Source organism: Channa argus, chromosome 22 (genome assembly GCF_033026475.1).
Source record: "Channa argus isolate prfri chromosome 22, Channa argus male v1.0, whole genome shotgun sequence".
Lineage (NCBI taxonomy): Eukaryota > Metazoa > Chordata > Actinopteri > Anabantiformes > Channidae > Channa > Channa argus.
In genome coordinates, this window is record NC_090218.1 from 6,033,129 (window position 1) to 6,053,017 (window position 19,889).

At 35.9% G+C, this 19,889-nt stretch overlaps 6 protein-coding genes across 6 annotated transcripts; all 6 read left to right on the plus strand.

Annotated features, from left to right (window-relative positions):
* The first annotated feature begins 1,159 nt into the window (after positions 1-1,159).
* On the plus strand, positions 1,160-2,122 carry LOC137108198 (olfactory receptor 1-like). Its single transcript, XM_067492561.1, has one exon. The coding sequence runs from the start codon at positions 1,160-1,162 to the stop codon at positions 2,120-2,122; it is 963 nt and encodes a 320-aa protein (XP_067348662.1).
* A 2,652-nt stretch (positions 2,123-4,774) lies between these two features.
* LOC137108199 (olfactory receptor 1-like) lies at positions 4,775-5,737 on the plus strand. The gene has a single exon (XM_067492562.1). It carries the CDS (start codon positions 4,775-4,777, stop codon positions 5,735-5,737), a length of 963 nt encoding a protein of 320 aa, XP_067348663.1.
* Positions 5,738-8,356: 2,619 nt separating this feature from the next.
* On the plus strand, positions 8,357-9,319 carry LOC137108200 (olfactory receptor 1-like). The gene has a single exon (XM_067492563.1). It carries the CDS (start codon positions 8,357-8,359, stop codon positions 9,317-9,319), a length of 963 nt encoding a protein of 320 aa, XP_067348664.1.
* A 1,862-nt stretch (positions 9,320-11,181) lies between these two features.
* Positions 11,182-12,189, plus strand: LOC137108201 (olfactory receptor 8G17-like). Its single transcript, XM_067492564.1, has one exon. The coding sequence runs from the start codon at positions 11,182-11,184 to the stop codon at positions 12,187-12,189; it is 1,008 nt and encodes a 335-aa protein (XP_067348665.1).
* A 2,533-nt stretch (positions 12,190-14,722) lies between these two features.
* Positions 14,723-15,736, plus strand: LOC137108202 (olfactory receptor 51E2-like). The gene has a single exon (XM_067492565.1). It carries the CDS (start codon positions 14,723-14,725, stop codon positions 15,734-15,736), a length of 1,014 nt encoding a protein of 337 aa, XP_067348666.1.
* A 1,706-nt stretch (positions 15,737-17,442) lies between these two features.
* LOC137108203 (olfactory receptor 1-like) lies at positions 17,443-18,447 on the plus strand. Its single transcript, XM_067492566.1, has one exon. The coding sequence runs from the start codon at positions 17,443-17,445 to the stop codon at positions 18,445-18,447; it is 1,005 nt and encodes a 334-aa protein (XP_067348667.1).
* The last annotated feature ends 1,442 nt before the right edge of the window (positions 18,448-19,889 follow it).

The window sequence follows — 19,889 nt, forward strand, 5'->3', positions numbered from 1 at the left end:
ACTTTCCCACACACCACACCATACTTTGCAAAAACATTAGGCTTAGAAACAACACCCTATTAAAAAAGATTATTATCAATTGTTTATTGAAAAACTAATTAGCTTTTAAATTGTATAAATATGTTTTGTAACATTTTAATACAAAAGTAGAACTAGTTTACTTTTAAATTGTGTTGTTGCAGCTATTTACTAATCTGCCTTACAAACAGAAAAACTTCACAATTGAAAACTCAATAAAATAAAACTGAATAGACACATAATAATTACAATTAATACGTGAACAAGATTTTCAACATAAAAATATGTATATTACAAATATGTGAAAATGCAGCATATAGTTATGTCTTCTTTTAAACCTTGTAACATATATATTTTAATTCTTCTAGGTCAAAGTGCACAAACAGATGTGTATATATGTTTACAAATGCAATGCAAGTTTGGTCAGCTTATAATTATTTAAAAAGAAAAGAGGCCTTTCTTTCTTTCAACAAAGGTCTAATAAATACGAATTACCAATGGACCATACTGTGCACAGCCATTCAGGTAATTCTAGTTATTCAATAACAATAAGTAAGAATTCTGACAAATGTACTAATGAGGCAGATATTGTTTTCTGATTGGTCAGAATGGTGAACATCCCTCAAAACACTTTTAGAAGGAAATACTTCTGCACTGCTGCCAGTGCTGTGTTACTGGATGCTTCCTCTGCACCTCTCCACATTAAGGTCAGTACAAGAACATATTTCTAATAAAAAACTGAGGAAAAAAGTCCACCTAAATATATCATTAATAGAAAAACAAAGACCTGCAGAGTGAAGAGAAAAATGATCTGCATTTGACAGTATTTGTTGTTGTCCCTACAGACCTCAGCATTCGCAAATATTGACTAGTGATTCATGATTATAATGTGAAACTTGATCATAAGATCAAGAGACCCACAGGCTAATTAAGGACCACGTGACACAGCTACCTGCATTTGTGCTCCTCCACGATGAAAGGGATAAAATATAAAGGACACATCTCTCACATTACAGTACAGCTGGTTTAGGGAACGTAAAACTTAAATATCTCGGACGTGAGTTTGTTAACAGTCAACCATGTTGTCCAGTGTTTTATATTGTGCAGTCTTCTCTGTGTGCTAGGGAAACAGAAATCTGTAATGGGCCCAGAAGATAAAGCTGCCACTATATTGAATGCTACATTTGTTCGTCCTGCAAAATTCTATCTCAGTGGGTTTTCCAACATGCCTCATGAGAAATATTACTATGTTTTCCTGGGTCTCATCTATATCATGACTGTTCTCGGGAACAGCCTCCTAATGTCTGTGATTTACCGGGTCAAGACTCTTCATACTCCTAAATACATGATTGTGTTCAGCCTGGCTTTGACAGATTTGTGTGGGAGCACTGCTCTCATCCCAAAAGTCTTAGACACATTTTTGTTTGACAGGAGAGAAATTATTTATGAGGCTTGTTTAAGTTACATGTTCTTTGTTTGGTTCTTTGCAGGTCTGCAGTCATGGACACTTGTCACTATGGCTTATGACAGATTTATTGCGATTTGCTTCCCTTTGAGGTACCACAGTATTGTGACCAAACCAGTTATTGCTGCCATGCTGCTGTTTGCTTGGGTTTTTTTGTTTAGTCTCTTTTCACTTGTTGTTGGCCTCCTGGATCGTCTCTCCTTTTGTGGATCTTTAGTGATAGAAAGCTTCTTCTGTGATCATGGACCAATGTTTCGTCTGGCCTGTAATGACACATCTTTGAATGACATGATTGCATATGTTGTCCTAATTGTAGTAATGTGTTGTCCTCTTATATTGATAGCACTGACATATGTTTGCATCAGCTTAGCACTGAGCAGGATTGCATCAGGAGTGGAACGATTAAAAGCAGTGAAAAATTGTACTTCTCACCTGATTCTTGTTGCAATTTTTTTCCTACCACTTGTGGGAACCAACTTAGCTGTAGTGACCTCCAACATTCATCCTAATGCCAGGATTATAAACTCTATCTTGACACATACCGTACCAGCTTTGCTAAATCCTATCATATACTCTTTAAAAACAGAAGAAGTACTAAAGTGTATGAGACAGTTTTTCAAAAACAGGCTTAGAAAATAACATCATGCAAAAAGATGCTCACATGATCATCGCTGTGTTAACACATTAAAAAGTGTTGAAATGGAATTAATGTGCTGTGCAACTTTTTACTATTATATATGTACTACAGTTTTACTTTTATATTGTGGATATGATGTGGTATCCTGCCATTTACTGTACTTACTGTACTATTGTGGAAGCAGAAACCAATCTGCCATGCAAAATAAAATCAAAGATTTGAATATGTTGTAAGCGTACACAGCTTGATATAACAGGCTTTGAGGATAAAGGCTCCCTTTTAGCATTTGGTATATTTAATACATTGCTTTAAAATGCATATAAAATAAAATTAAAATATTTAGATATATATAAATATGTAAATGTTTTAAAATATTACAAATTATTACATTTTATGGTTTATTTTTGGATACTTGGAAATTGCATATTGATAACAACTTTAAATAAAAACATTTTAAACCATTGACATTAACATTTCAACATGTTACATGGTGAAACTCAAATCAAATTATACTATTGTACATACAGTATAGTATGTATTGCACAAATATTAAATTCTAACGGGATAGATGTATTATACAAATACTTACAAGTATTGAAATAATTGTAGTTAAACTACTGTAAAAATATGCATAAGCCTTTAAGAGGAGGCATTGCCACTATTTTCTTACATTTAGTCCAATAAGGCCTCATGTACCTCAGAGAAGGAAAATGTCTTAATTTGAAAAATTTGAATACCAGGCACAATTTCAGGTAAATATACAGTATAGATGTGGTTTTGTATTTTAGCTCATCAGTAGCGGAAGATTGTACAACACAACCAGTACTTGCCAGAAATTCCAGCAGCTCTTTAATTGTTGTAGGCCTCTTGAAAGGCTCCCTACCAATTTTCTTCTTGTTTTTATTCATTTTACACGGTTATCCAGTTCTTAGTAAAGTCACTTTTTGGCCATATTTTTCACTGTATATCCAATGATATTGATTTTTTTTTTTTTTTTTTTTGGTGGTCTGATCCTGACTGATACCTTCCAAAAATTAGATCCCTTCAATGATTTTTCCCCTCTTTTTAATCGAATTGCACAGATTTATCTCCAAAACCTGGCTTTTTAACAGGGGTGTATAGATTTTTGTACCTGCTGAATGCTATGTAAAATATAGGTACACTGTAAAATACTATCCCGTGCACAGCAAGCCAAAAATCAGACTGTAGAACGGCTCATGCTGCAAGACAACTTACCAAAATGCCTGACGTGCCAGAAATCCAGCCATTTATTGAGGAGTATCGCTGGTTGTTCAGGTCATTAAGCAGCCACCTGGTGCCTGCTCACACTGCACACCAAATGATAAGCAGTCAGGCCAAAATTTGACCCAGTACTAAAACCAGTTGGACGCTACCAGTTTGGGGCTAAAATTGGGCAGAATTCAATACATTTTCTGCTCATCTTTACACTTCTTTTGCACAAGTGCTTGTATGCTGCTGCTTTGCACACTTGCACAGCCCTCCCCCTCTACTCACCATCTAAAGAAAATCCAGGATAACCTCTTTGTCACAGTTTATTCCTTAATTATTCATAATACTGTTGTTGTATCTGTTACTCTCTGTTGAGGATGATTATGTTGTTAAAGATCTGACTTTGAGTTGATCGTGTCAGCACACTCATGACATATACTATCAGACAGTAACAGATCTAATTAATGACCATGTGACCTGTTTCTCTGCTGCAATGTAAGGAATATAATATATATGAAAGATGTTGGACAGTAATTGACTTTAGGGAACATAGTATATGGCCTGGTGTCAGGTTGGTTCCAACAGTTCCCATCTGTCAGCTCTATCATTCCTTATTATATGCTGTGTTATTTTCTTTGGACATCTTGGGATCCAGATAATGAGCCCTGAAGAGAAAACTGCTACCGTAATTAATGCTACTTTTGTTCGCCCTGCAAAACTTTACCTCAGTGGGTTTTCTAATATGCCTCATATTACAGCCATTGAGTTAACCATAGTTATTCAATTTCAATAAATAAGAATTCTGACAAATGTACTAAAGAGGCAGACATTGTTTTCTGATTGGTCAGAATGGTGAGCCTCGCTCAAAACACTTTAAGAAGTAAATACTTTTGCACTGCTGCCAGTGCTGTGTCACTTGATGCTTCCTCTGCACCTCTCCACATTAAGGTAAGTGCAGGAACATGTTTCTAATAAAAAAAGGGGTGGGGGGACATAGCACAGCATAGTGACATAGCATAGCATAGTGAGGACAAAGTCCACCTAAATATATAATTAATAGGAAAATAAAGACCTGCAGAGTGAAGAAAAAATTATCTGCATTTGACAGTATTTGTTGTTGTCCCTACAGACCTCAGCATTCGCAAATATTGCCTAGTGATTCATGACAATAATGTAAAACTTGATTATAAGATAAAAAGACCCACAGGCTAATTAAGGACCACGTGACACAGCTACCTGCATTTGTGCTCCTCCACAATGAAAGGGATAAATATAAAGGACACATCTCTCACATTACAGTACAGCTGGTTTAGGGAACGTAAAACTTAAATTTCTCTGACATGAGTTTGTTAACAGTCAACCATGTTGTCCAGTGTTTTATATTGTGCAGTCTTCTCTGTGTGCTAGGGAAACAAAAATCTGTAATGGGCCCAGAAGATAAAGCTGCCACTATATTGAATGCTACATTTGTTCGTCCTGCAAAATTCTATCTCAGTGGGTTTTCCAACATGCCTCATGAGAAATATTACTATGTTTTCCTGGGTCTCATCTATATCATGACTGTTCTCGGGAACAGCCTCCTAATGTCTGTGATTTACCGGGTCAAGACTCTTCATACTCCTAAATACATGATTGTGTTCAGCCTGGCTTTGACAGATTTGTGTGGGAGCACTGCTCTCATCCCAAAAGTCTTAGACACATTTTTGTTTGACAGGAGAGAAATTGTCTATGAAGCTTGTTTAAGTTACATGTTCTTTGTTTGGTTCTTTGCAGGTCTGCAGTCATGGACACTTGTCACTATGGCTTATGACAGATTTATTGCGATTTGCTTCCCTTTGAGGTACCACAGTATTGTGACCAAACCAGTTATTGCTGCCATGCTGCTGTTTGCTTGGGTTTTTTTGTTTAGTCTCTTTGCACTTGCTATTGGCCTCCTGGATCGTCTCTCCTTTTGTGGATCTTTGGTGATACAAAGCTTTTTCTGTGATCATGGACCAGTGTTTCGTCTGGCCTGTAATGACACATCTTTGAATGGTGTGATGGCATATGTTGTCCTAATTGTAGTAATGTGTTGTCCTCTTATATTGATAGCACTGACATATGTTTGCATCACCATAGCACTGAGCAGGATTGCATCAGGAGTGGAACGACTGAAAGCACTGAAAACTTGTACTTCTCACCTGATTCTTGTTGCAGTTTTCTTCCTACCACTTGTGGGAACCAACTTAGCTGTACTGACCTCCAAGATTCATCCTAATGCCAGGATTATCAACTCTATCTTGACACATACCGTACCAGCTTTGCTAAATCCTATCATATACTCTTTAAAAACAGAAGAAGTACTAAAGTGTATGAGACAGTTTTTCAAAAACAGGCTTAGAAAATAACATCATGCAAAAAGATGCTCACATGATCATCGCTGTGTTAACACATTCAAAAGTGTTGAAATGGAATTAATGTGCTGTGCAACTTTTTACTATTATATATGTACTACAGTTTTACTTCTATATTGTGGATATGATGTGGTATCCTGTCATTTACTGTACTTACTGTACTATTGTGGAAGCAGAAACCAATCTGCCATGCAAAATAAAATCAAAGATTTGAATATGTTGTAAGCGTACACAGCTTGATATAACAGGCTTTGAGGATAAAGGCTCCCTTTTAGCATTTGGTATATTTAATACATTGCTTTAAAATGCATATAAAATAAAATTAAAATATTTAAATATATATAAATATGTAAATGTTTTAAAATATTACATATAAAGGTTTATTTTTGGATACTTGAAAAACTCAAAACTTGGAAATTGCATATTGATAACAACTTTAAATAAAAACATTTTAAACCATTGACATTAACATTTTAACATGTTACATGGTGAAACTCAAATCAAATTATACTATTGTACATACAGTATAGTATGTATTGCACAAATATTAAATTCTAACGGGATAGATGTATTATACAAATACTTACAAGTATTGAAATAATTGTAGTTAAACTACTGTTAAATATATGCATAAGCCTTAAAGAGGAGGCATTGCCACTATTTTCTTACATTTAGTCCTATAAGGCCTCATGTACCTCAGAGAAGGAAAATGTCTTAATTTGAAAAATTTGAATAAATAAAATGAATTATTATTATTATTATTATTATTATCATAAATGTGGTTTTGTACTTTAGCTCATCAGTAGCGGAAGATTGTACAACACAACCAGTACTTGCCAGAAATTCCAGCAGCTCTTTAATTGTTGTAGGCCTCTTGAAAGGCTCCCTACCAATTTTCTTCTTGTTTTTATTCATTTTACACGGTTATCCAGTTCTTAGTAAAGTCACTTTTTGGCGGTGTGATCCTGACTGATACCTTCCAAAAATTAGATGCCTTCAATGATTTTTCCCCTCTTTTTAATCGAATTGCACAGATTTATCTCCAAAACCTGGCTTTTTAACAGGGGTGTATAAATTTTTGTACCTGCTAAATGCTATGTAAAATATAAGTACACTGTAAAATACTATCCCGTGCACAGCAAGCCAAAAATCAGACTGTAGAACGGCTCATGCTGCAAGACAACTTACCAAAATGCCTGACATGCCAGAAATCCAGCCAGTTATTGAGGAGTATCGCTGGTTGTTCAGGTCATTAAGCAGCCACCTGGTGCCTGCTCACACTGCACACCAAATGATAAGCAGTCAGGCCAAAATTTGACCCAGTTCTAAAACCAGTTGGACGCCACCAGTTTGGGGCTAAAATTGGGCAGAATTCAATACATTTTCTGCTCATCTTTACACTTCTTTTGCACAAGTGCTTGTATGCTGCTGCTTTGCACACTTGCACAGCCCTCCCCCTCTACTCACCATCTAAAGAAAATCCAGGATAACCTCTTTGTCACAGTTTATTCCTTAATTACTCATAATACTGTTGTTGTATCTGTTACTCTCTGTAGAGGATGATTATGTTGTTAAAGATCTGACTTTGAGTTGATCGTGTCAGCACACTCATGACATTTACTATCAGACAGTAACAGATCTAATTAATGACCATTTGACCTGTTTCTCTGCTGCAATATAAGGAATACAATATATATGAAAGATGTTTGAAACCAACTGACTTTAGGGAACATAGTATATGGCCTGGTGTCAGGTTGGTTCCAACAGTTCCCATCTGTCAGCTCTATCATTCCTTATTATATGCTTTGTTATTTTCTTTGGACATCTTGGGATCCAGATAATGAGCCCTGAAGAGAAAACTGCTACCGTAATTAATGCTCCTTTTGTTCGCCCTGCAAAATTTTACCTCAGTGGCTTTTCTAATATGCCTCATGTTACAGCCATTGAGTTAATCATAGTTATTAAATTACAATAAATAAGAATTCTGATAAATGTACTAAAGAGGCAGACATTGTTTTCTGATTGGTCAGAATGGTGAGCCTCGCTCAAAACACTTTTAGAAGGAAATACTTTTGCACTGCTGCCAGTGCTGTGTCACTTGATGCTTCCTCTGCACCTCTCCACATTAAGGTAAGTGCAGGAACATGTTTCTAATAAAAAAAAAAAAGGGGTGGGGGGACATAGCACAGCATAGTGACATAGCATAGCATAGTGAGGACAAAGTCCACCTAAATATATCATTAATAGGAAAATAAAGACCTGCGGAGTGAAGAGAAAAATTATCTGCATTTGACAGTATTTGTTGTTGTCCCTACAGACCTCAGCATTCGCAAATATTGCCTAGTGATTCATAACTATAATGTGAAACTTGATCATAAGATCAAGAGACCCACAGGGTAATTGAGGACCACGTGACACAGCTACCTGCATTTGTGCTCCTCCACAATGAAAGGGATAAAATATAAAGGACACAGCTCTCACATTACAGTACAGCTGGTTTAGGGAACGTAAAACTTAAATTTCTATGACGTGAGTTTGTTAATAGTCAACCATGTTGTCCAGTGTTTCATACTGTGCAGTTTTCCCTGTGTGCTAGGGAAACAAAAATCTGTAATGGGCCCAGAAGATAAAGCTGCCACTATATTGAATGCTACATTTGTTCGTCCTGCAAAATTCTATCTCAGTGGGTTTTCCAACATGCCTCATGAGAAATATTACTATGTTTTCCTGGTTCTCATCTATATCATGACTGTCCTTGGGAACAGCCTCCTAATGTCTGTGATTTACCAGGTCAAGACTCTTCATACTCCTAAATACATGATTGTGTTCAGCCTGGCTTTGACAGATTTGTGTGGGAGCACTGCTCTCATCCCAAAAGTCTTAGACACATTTTTGTTTGACAGGAGAGAAATTGTCTATGAGGCTTGTTTAAGTTACATGTTCTTTGTTTGGTTCTTTGCAGGTCTGCAGTCATGGACACTTGTCACTATGGCTTATGACAGATTTATTGCGATTTGCTTCCCTTTAAGGTACCACAGTATTGTGACCAAACCAGTTATTGCTGCCATGCTGCTGTATGCTTGGGTTTTTTTGTTTAGTCTCTTTGCACTTGTTGTTGGCCTCCTGGATCGTCTCTCCTTCTGTGGATCTTTGGTGATACAAAGCTTTTTCTGTGATCATGGACCAGTGTTTCGTCTGGCCTGTAATGACACATCTTTAAATGTCATGATTGCATATGTTGTCCTAATTGTAGTAATGTGTTGTCCTCTTATATTGATTGCACTTACATATGTTTGCATCACCATAGCACTGAGCAGGATTGCATCAGGAGTGGAACGACTGAAAGCACTGAAAACTTGTACTTCTCACCTGATTCTTGTGGCTATTTTCTTCCTACCTCTTGTGGGAACCAACTTAGCTGCATTGACCTCCAACATTCATCCTAATGCCAGGATTATCAACTCTATCTTGACACATACCGTACCAGCTTTGCTAAATCCCATCATATACTCTTTAAAAACAGAAGAAGTGCTAAAGTGTATAAAACGGTTTTTCAAAAACAGGCTTAGAAAATAATATCATGCAAAAAGATGCTCACATGATCGCCGGTGTTAACACATTAAAAAGTGTTGAAATGGAATTAATGTGCTGTGCAACTTTTTACTATTATATATGTACTACAGTTTTACTTCTATATTGTGGATATGATGTGGTATCCTGTCATTTCCTGTACTTACTGTACTATTGTAGAAGCAGAAACCAATCTACCATGCAAAATAAAATCAAAGATTTGAATATGTTGTAAGCGTACACAGCTTGAGATAACAGGCTTTGAGGATAAAGGCTCCCTTTTAGCATTTGGTATATTTAATACATTGCCTTAAAATCCATATAAAATAAAATTTAAATCTTTAAATATATATAACTATGTAAATGTTTTAACATATTAGAAATTATTACATTTAACAGTTTATTTTTGGATACTTGGAAAATTCAAAACTTGGAAATTGCATATTGATAACAATTTTAAATAAAAACATTTTAAAACATTGACATTAACATTTCAACATGTTACATGGTGAAACTCAAATTAAATTATACTATTATACATACAATATAGTATATATTGCACAAATATTCAATTCTAACGGGATAGATGTATTATACAAATACTTACAATTATTAAAATAAATTTAGTTAAACTACTGTAAAAATATGCATAAGCTTTAAAGAGGAGGCATTTGCACTATTTTCTTACATTTAGTCTTATAAGGCCTCATGTACCTCAGAGAAGGAAAATGTCTTAATTTGAAAAATTTGATTACCAGGCACAATTTCAGGTATATATACAGTATAGATGTGGTTTTGTAGTTTAGCTCATCAGTAGATTCTACAACACAACAAGTACTTGCCAGAAATTCCAGCAGCTCTTTACCTTTGTAGGCCAATTTTTTGTTAATTTGTTTTCGTTTGAGGTACCGCAGTATTGTGACAAAACCAGATGCTGCTTCAATTCTACTCTTTGTGTGGGTTTATTCCTTGAGTCTCTTAGTCTTAACTTGCGGTTAAGCTACTTGATCGTCTCTCCTTCTGTGACTCTTTATTGATACAAAGCTTTTTCTGTGATCATGGACTTGTATATCGTTTGGCCTGTAATGACACATCTTTAAATTACATAATTGCAGTTCTTCATTTTAATCATGTGCAGTCCTTTAATACTAATTGCACTAACATATGTTTGTATTGCTTTAGCACTGAGCAGTGGTTGCTTCCTCTGCACCTCTCCACATTCAGGTAAGTGCAGGAACATATTTCCAATATAAAATGGAGAGAGGAGGGGATATTGCACATAGTGAGGAAAAAGTCCACCTAAATATATAATTAACAGGAAAATAAAGACCTGCAGAGTGAAGAGAAAAATGATCTGCATTTGACAGTATTTGTTGTTGTCCTTAAAGACCTCAGCGTTCGCAAATATTGCCTAGTGATTCATGACTATAATGTGAAACTTGATCATAAGATAAAAAGACCCACCTACTAATTAAGGACCACGTGACAGCTACCTGCATTTGTGCTCCTCCACAGTGAAAGGGATTAAATATAAAGGACACATCTCTCACATTACAGTACAGCTAGTGTAGGGGAACGTAATACTTGATTTTCTCAGAAATATCAGAAATACCCATTACAATTCAATTCGACTTTCATTATATAGCTCCAGTTCACAACAAACTTATGTCAAGGCACTTTATTTAAGACAATCAACACTACAAAGACATCGAGAAAACCCAACTAACCCTCTTGAGCAAGCCCTAGGCAACAGTGGAGAGGAAAAAAACTCCCTTTTACGGGAGAAACCTCCAGCAGAACCAGGCTCACAGTGGGGAGCCATCCACCTTGACTGGTTGGGGTGAGTGGAGAGTGGAGAGAATCTTGTAATGGGCCCAGAAGATAAAGCTGCCACTATATTGAATGTTACATTTGTTCGTCCTGCAAAATTCTATCTCAGTGGGTTTTCCAACATGCCTCATGAGAAGTATTACTTTGTTTTCCTGGGTCTCATCTATATCATGACTGTCCTTGGGAACAGCCTCCTAATGTCTTTGATTTACCTGGTTAAGACTCTTCATACTCCTAAATACATGATTGTGTTCAGCCTGGCTTTGACAGATTTGTGTGGGAGCACTGCTCTCATCCCAAAAGTCTTAGACACATTTTTGTTTGACAGGAGAGAAATTGTCTATGAAGCTTGTTTAAGTTACATGTTCTTTGTTGGGTGGTTTGCAAGTGTGCAGTCATGGACACTTGTCTCTATGGCTTATGACAGATTTATTGCAATTTGTTTTCCTTTGAGGTACCACAGTATTGTGACAAAACCAGCTGCTGCTTCAATTCTACTATTTGTGTGGGTTTTTTCCTTGAGTCTCTTAGCATTTGCTGTTAAGCTACTTGATCGTCTCTCCTTCTGTGGATCTTTATTAATACAAAGCTTTTTCTGTGATCATGGGCCTGTATATCGTCTGGCCTGTAATGACACATCTTTAAATTACATAATTGCAAATCTTGTCTTTGTTGTAACAATGTGCATTCCTTTAATATTGATAGCACTAACATATGTTTGTATTGGCATAGCACTGAGCAGGGTTGCATCAGGAGCTGAACGACTGAAAGCACTGAAAACTTGTACTTCTCACCTGATTCTTGTGGCTATTTTCTTCCTGCCACTTGTTGGAACCAACTTAGCAGCAATAATCTCCTACATCCACCCTAATGCAAGGATCACCAACTCTACTTTGACACACACCATACCAGCTTTGCTTAATCCAATCATTTACTCTTTAAAAACAGAGGAAGTGATGAACTCGATTAGGAAACTCTGCAGGAACAACAGGCTTGGAAATACCCCATGGTCCAAAAAGATGACTTTATCTTTGCTGCTTTATTGACACATTAAAACATGTTAGAACAGTATAATTAAGTAACTTTGTACTAGTATTGTGTTGCTTTATTATTTTGTTGTAGCATCCCATTTGCTTTCTTTTCTGATAGAGTAGCAGTTATTGAAACTGCATGATGCTTAACATAACAGACACAGTTGTCTGGAACAAATAAATTGAAAAGATTAGATACATATAGAGACGGACAACATCCGCACTCTCAATTAAAAGCAACTGCAGTACCCAGAGAAAACGCACGCAAAGATATAAGATTTAGAAGTGTATATAGTATAGTAACAGTCTAGAGCAAGAATACATTGTGTAATACTATTTACATCTGTTGTTAAATCTGTTCACTATTATATTTGTTGATGTGATGTTATAGGTCTTATACAAAGACTTGTATTAAAGCATTTAAATTATTTTAGTCAAACAAAATTGTTACTGGAATTTGCACAAAATGTTAACTTAAACAATTATACATTTTATGTAGCAAAATTTCAGACAAATCATTACTTATTTTTATGAACAGATAAAGATTTTTAGTGATCTCCAGTGGCAGAACAGAAGAAATACCAGTTTCTGTGTAAGAATTTCTCTCAGGGCCTGATGACACATTTGAACACTTTCCCTCTCTGCAAGGCTACAAGCTCCTCAGCTAATACAGCCTCTCTTGCTGTGTACACAGTCCGGTCTAGAATGATTTAACCATGAAAGCATCCGAACATGGGCCGCTGGTTAAAAACATAAAATCCACATCAATTAAAGTTGAAGGAGGCAGCTACCGTGATGTACAAAACATGTCTTAATTTGTTTCCTACCACACTATTAGTCACTGCTGAATGTAAAAATGAAAAATGCGTGAGGTACAATTAGCTGTCACTAACAAACGTTAAGTCATTGACTACACTGATGACCCAACTGAAATGTGCTGTTGTATGTGTGTTTGCTTAGCAACTCAGTGGGAGGCAGGATTCAGCGTGACACTGGTCTCTGTAAAGCCAAGAGGAATTACTGTTCAACACTGATGGAAAATCAGAGTGGACTGAGTTTGTTTCTTTAGTTACAATGTGAATGAGACACCTTCACTTGTAAACACATCTGTTTCACCAGTCAAAGATTTATTTTTAATATTTAAAAATATTTATCAGATCAACTGTACTTGTGAATTAGGAATTTTGAAGCATAAATCAGTTATAAACTACGATGTGCCAAAGTCAATAGGCTCTTAATGTGTAAACACATTTAATTTGCTGTTATGTGTAGCCATACTGATCATACTGCATCTGTGGACCAAACATTTATTTGAGGATGAATGTAGCTGTAGGTTGTGAACAATTGGGCTGCAAATGATTTTGAGTTTCAGTAATAATAGTAATAATAAAAAAAGTTAGTAGAATAGTTTGCATCCCAACCTCTTCTGGCCACATGCCAAAATGTCCCTGGAAAAGACACTGAACCCCAAAACTTCAGCTGCTGAGGTTGCAAAAGTGCATTTCTGAGTGCCGGTCCCAAGCCCAGTAAAACTGTGGAGTGGTTGCATCAGGAATGGCATCTGGTACAAGACTATGCCAACATTTGGTCAAATGATCTGCTGTGGCACCCCAAATGTTTGGGTATAAGACGAAATAGAAAAACATTAACAAAAAGGCGCACAAGTGGCAGTCTGGGTAAAATATAAAAGAGGATGATTTACACAGGACCAGAGTGGGTCGGCACCGAAGAGCTGTTAAATACAAGATGTTAAATAGTTCAATTACAATTTGGGACTGTCATTTGAAAAATCCCTATGTGAAGCATTTGAGTCGGGGAAATTCCTGCCCATTTAAAAAAAAAATATATATATATATATATATATATATATATATATATATATATATATATATATATATATATATATATATATATATATATATATATATATATATATATATATATATATATATATATATATATATATATATATATATATATATATATATATATATATATATATATATATATATATATATATATATATATATATATATATTTTAGGTCTTATTTTTCTGGTGTTTCTGTATTTATGGTGGCCTGTTAGCCACCTTTTCCTTAGACTAAAGAAGCTACTTTTATAAGTTGCAAAATCTTCAACGTGAAAACATGCATGAAGTCCACAACCTGATCGTTAATATACACAGTCACTTAGACACAGCAGTAATCAGTGTGTGCATTTTTAAAATGTGGCATTAATGACTAATTTACTATTTGGTAAAGATATTTAACTGACTCGACTGCATCAGCACATTCATGATATTAAAATATATCACTATCTCATTCATAATCATGTGACACCTGCATTTCTGATGCCCGGCAATGAAAGTGAAACAATATAAATAACAGGTCTCTCACAGTAGTTCTCACTTTAAGGAACTGCTCACTTGGTATTGTCTGATGTCAGTTTGCTTACAACAGTTTTAAAGTTTACTTAAAACAGTCAGGCAAGTATTTAATTATTTATTGTGATATTTTCTCTTTTTACAACTAGGGAATCATATTTGTCATGGCTGTAGAAGAGAAAGCTGCCACCATACTGAATACCACATTTATTCGCCCTGCAAAATTCTATATTAATGGGTTTTCCAATTTTCCTAATGCAACGTTTTATTATTTTTTCCTGTGTTTCATCTACATAATGACTGTTGTTGGGAATGGTTTCCTCATAGCTGTGATTTACTTTGTCAAGACTCTTCATACTGCTAAATACATGATTGTTTTCAGCCTGGCTTTGACAGATTTGTGTGGGAGCACTGCTCTCATCCCAAAAGTCTTAGACACATTTTTGTTTGACAGGAGAGAAATTGTCTATGAAGCTTGTATAAGTTATATGTTCTTTGTTTGGTTCTTTGGGAGTGTGCAGTCATGGACACTTGTCACTATGGCCTTTGACAGATTTATAGCGATTTGCTTTCCATTAAGGTACCATAGCATTGTGACAAAACCAGCTACTGCTGCAGTGCTGCTGCTTGGATGGGTTCTTTTATTGGCTGCAATAGGATGCATGGCTGGACTAATTGATCGTCTCTCCTTCTGCGGATCACTGGTGATACAAAGCTTTTACTGTGATCATGGACCGGTATTTCGTCTGGCCTGCAATGACACATCTTTAAATTATATAATTGCATATGTTCTCTTGACTGCAATCGTCTTTGTTCCTCCAATATTAATAGCACTAACATATTTTTATATTGCCATGGCACTGAGCAGGATTGCATCAGGAGTAGAACGACTGAAAGCATTGAAAACTTGTACTTCTCACCTGATTCTTGTGGCCATTTTCTTCCTGCCACTTGTGGGAACCAACTTAGCTGTAATGACCTCCTACATCCACCCTAATGCCAGGATAGTTAACTCTACTTTGGCACACACCTTACCATCTATGCTCAATCCCATCATTTACACTTTAAAGACAGAAGAAGTGCTGAAGTCTATCAGGAAACTTTGGAAAAACAATAGGTTTAGAAACAGGCTCACCAATAAGTTGGACCCATATATTACTAATGAATTAACAAATTAACCAATGTTCAAATACTATACTGTGTTTTGTAAAGTTTATTGTAAAAACACTGTTACAGTTTGTTGAACTGTTGCTGCTGTTTCTGCAGCCATATACTAATCTGCTTTGAAAACTGAACCATTTAAAAACCTATTTGTTGAGCAATACATGAAATTCAACATAAAGATAAGTAAATTAAAAAATATGTGAAAATATTAGGAATAAAAGGTACTAAAATGCAGGATATATCTGATATATCTTTGACTGTACTTGTGAATTAGGTTTGAAGGTAAGTTTGAAGCATAAATCAGTTATAAACTACGATGTGCCAAAGTCAATAGGCTCTTAATGTGTAAACACATTTAATTTGCTGTTATGCGTAGCCATACTGATCATACTGCATCTGTGGACCAAACATTTATTTGAGGATGAATGTAGCTGTAGGTTGTGAACAATTGGGCTGCAAATGATTTTATGTGTTTTAGTAATAATAAACAAAAAAAGAAGTTGGTAGAATGGTTTGCATCCCAACCTCTTCTGGCCACATGTCAGTGTCCCTGGAAAAGACACTGAACCCTACAGTCTCAGCTGCTGAGGTTGCAAAAGTGCATTTCTGAGTGCCGGTCCCAAGCCCAGTAAAACTGTGGAATGGTTGCATCAGGAATGGCATCTGGTACAAGACTCTGCCAACATGTGGTCCAATGATCTGCTGTTGCACCCCAAATGTCTAGGATAAGATGAAATAGAAAAACATTATCAAAAAGGCGGCAGTGGCAGTCTGGGTAAAATATACAAGAGGATGATTTACACAAGACCAGTGTGGGTCAACACCGAAGAGCTGTTAAATACATAATGTTAAATAGTTCAAGCCACTGTGGGCTAACGAGTTACACGTCCATCACCTTACAATTTGGGACTGTCATTTGAAGCTTAATGGTTTAAAGACACAGACGCTGTCGGCTGAAAACCTAAAGCATTTTAAGTAACAGCCAAAGCATTTTGTTGAATCTCAGAGGCAGCATGTATAGATGCAAAGGTGTGTATTAGAAGGGGAGTCGGGGGCAGTTTGCGGTTTCAACATTTTTTTTGTCTTGGTACTAGATGAGTCCACAGACAAGTAAAAGGAGTGACTTAGTACATATGTAAGGTAGATGACAAAAAATGAGAAGTAAAATAAGTATGAGCTCAGAAGTAGTAAACCCTGAAAATGTATAATGCTATGTGAAGCATTTGAGGTGGGGAAATTCCTGCCAATTTAAACAAATATATATGTTTTAGGTCTTATTTTTCTGGTGTTTCTGTATATATGGTGGCCTGTTAGCCACCTTTTCCTTAGACTAAAGAAGCTACTTTTATAAGTTGCAAAATCTTCAACGTGAAAACATGCTTGAAGTCCACAACCTGATCGTGAATATACACAGTCACTTAGACACAGCAGTAATCAGTGTGTGCATTTTTAAAATGTGGCATTAATGACTAATTTACTATTTGGTAAAGATATTTAACTGACTCAACTTCATAATCATGTGACACCTGCATTTCTGCTGCCCGGCAATGAAAGTGATACAGTATAAATAACAGGTCTCTCACAGTAGTTCTCACTTTAAGGAACTGCTCACTTGGTATTGTCTAATATCAGTTTCAAAGTTTGCTTAAAACAGTCAGGCAGGTATTTAATCATTTATTCTAATATTTTTGCTTTTTACAACGAGGGAATCATATTTGTCATGGCTCTAGAAGAGAAAGCTGCCACCATACTGAATACCACATTAATTCGCCCTGCAAAATTCTATATTAATGGGTTTTCCAATTTTCCTAATGCAACGTTTTATTATTTTTTCCTGTGTTTCATCTACATAATGACTGTTGTTGGGAATGGTTTCCTCATAGCTGTGATTTACTTGGTCAAGACTCTTCATACTGCTAAATACATGATTGTTTTCAGCCTGGCTTTGACAGATTTGTGTGGGAGCACTGCTCTCATCCCAAAAGTCTTAGATACATTTTTGTTTGACAGGAGAGAAATTGTCTATGAAGCTTGTTTAAGTTACATGTTCTTTGTTTCGTTCTTTGGGAGTGTGCAGTCATGGACACTTGTCACTATGGCCTTTGACAGATTTATAGCGATTTGCTTTCCATTAAGGTACCATAGCATTGTGACAAAACCAGCTACTGCTGCAGTGCTGCTGCTTGGATGGGTTCTTTTATTGGCTGCAATAGGATGCATGGCTGGACTAATTGATCGTCTCTCCTTCTGTGGATCACTGGTAATACAAAGCTTTTTCTGTGATCACGGACCGGTATTTCGTCTGGCCTGTAATGACACATCTTTAAATTTCATAATTGCATATGTTATCTTAACTGCAGTCGTCTTTATTCCTCTTATATTGATCGCATTAACATATGTTTGTATTGTCATAGCACTGAGCAGGATTGCATCAAGAGTGGAACGACTGAAAGCATTGAAAACTTGTACTTCTCACCTGATTCTTGTTGCCATTTTCTTCCTGCCAGTTGTAGGAACCAACTTAGCTGTAATTACCTACATCCACCCTAATGCCAGGATAGTTAACTCTACTTTGACACACACTTTACCATCTCTGCTCAATCCCATCATTTACACTTTAAAGACAGAAGAAGTGATGAACTCCATCAGGAAACTTTTCAAAAGCCTTAGAAACAGGCTCACCAATAAATTGGACCCTTTTATTACTGATGTATTGACAAAGTAATCGATTTTCAAATACTATAGTGTTTTGTAAAGTTTTATTGTAAAAACACTGTTACATTTTGTTGAACTGTTAATTGAACGGAATTAATCTGCCTTACAAATTGAACCATTATTTGTTGAGCAATAGATGGACATGAAATTCAACATAAAGATAAGTAAATTAGAAATATGTGAAAATATTAGGAACAAAAGGAACTACAATACAGGATATATCTGCTTAAAATCTTGTAATGTGTACAATGATATTCTCTTTAAATTGTTCATACAGATGTGTATAAACTGTTTACAGACAATACAATATGTGAAAAAGAATAGTCAACCTATACTTGTTGAAAAAAGAGGCGCTGTCTACAACAACGGTGTGCAAAAAATAGTTTGATTGAAAATAAATTTACTGGCCACTTTAATAGATTCAACTGCTCGTTAATCCACATATCTAATCAGCCAATCACATGGCAGCAACTCAAGGCATTTGAACATGTAGGCACGGTCAAGCTGATCTGCTAAAGTTCAGACTGAGCATTAGAATGGCAACAAAGGTGTTTTATGCTAATTTGAATGTGGCTGTTCTACTTCTACTTGGATTTTCTTGCACAGCCATCTCCAGGGTTTACAAATAATAGTTTAAAATAGAGAAATCATCCAGTGGGCAGCAGTTCTCATGCCAAAAATGCCTCGTCAATGCCACAGGTCAGAGGAGAATGTCCAGACTGATTCAAGCTGATAGAAAGACAACATTCACTCAAATAACCATTCGTTACAACCAGCATATGCAGGAGAGCAACTCTGAATCAACAACATATGGAACTTTGAGGCAGATGGGCCACAGCAGTCCTGTCAGCTAAAAACAGCAAACGGAGGATACAATTTACAAGGGTTCACCCAAACTAGACGACAGAGGAAAAATGTTGCCTGCTTACTCCAACATTTGGATGATAGGTTCATAATAATAACATGATAAACAACACGATATCAGGGATAAATTCTGCCTTGTATCAAGGGATGAAGAAAAATATAGATTTTTTTTTTCCAATTTTTATTCTCTTTGGACCTATTCTATATCAATTCATAAACTCCAGACATGAATCTGTGATGTGCCTTTTCTCAGTAACAATAAATGCGTCCTTCTAAATATTATATTTTTATTATTATTATATGTATGCAGTTGTTACTACTTGTGTGTGGGTTAATTAGGGCAGCATGGTGTGTAAAATTTCCACTTTGTGGGAGACTAGTTATTACAAAGTCCACAAAAATATTATTTTAAGTTTGAAAGTAAAGTAGATGATCACTGGCTATAATAGCCGTATTAAGTCACGAGAACACCATAAACCATGACATCAATGGTTGTCTTTGTGTACACAGTTCTGAGTTTAAAGATTGTTTCTAAAATGATATTATCTCTAATTACGACATATGAAGCGATTTAAATTTGACTTAATA

Coding starts and splice junctions, on each gene's coding strand:
- LOC137108198 (XM_067492561.1), top strand. CDS start 1,160: ATGGGCCCAGAAGATAAAGCTGCCACTATATTGAATGCTACATTTGTT.
- LOC137108199 (XM_067492562.1), top strand. CDS start 4,775: ATGGGCCCAGAAGATAAAGCTGCCACTATATTGAATGCTACATTTGTT.
- LOC137108200 (XM_067492563.1), top strand. CDS start 8,357: ATGGGCCCAGAAGATAAAGCTGCCACTATATTGAATGCTACATTTGTT.
- LOC137108201 (XM_067492564.1), top strand. CDS start 11,182: ATGGGCCCAGAAGATAAAGCTGCCACTATATTGAATGTTACATTTGTT.
- LOC137108202 (XM_067492565.1), top strand. CDS start 14,723: ATGGCTGTAGAAGAGAAAGCTGCCACCATACTGAATACCACATTTATT.
- LOC137108203 (XM_067492566.1), top strand. CDS start 17,443: ATGGCTCTAGAAGAGAAAGCTGCCACCATACTGAATACCACATTAATT.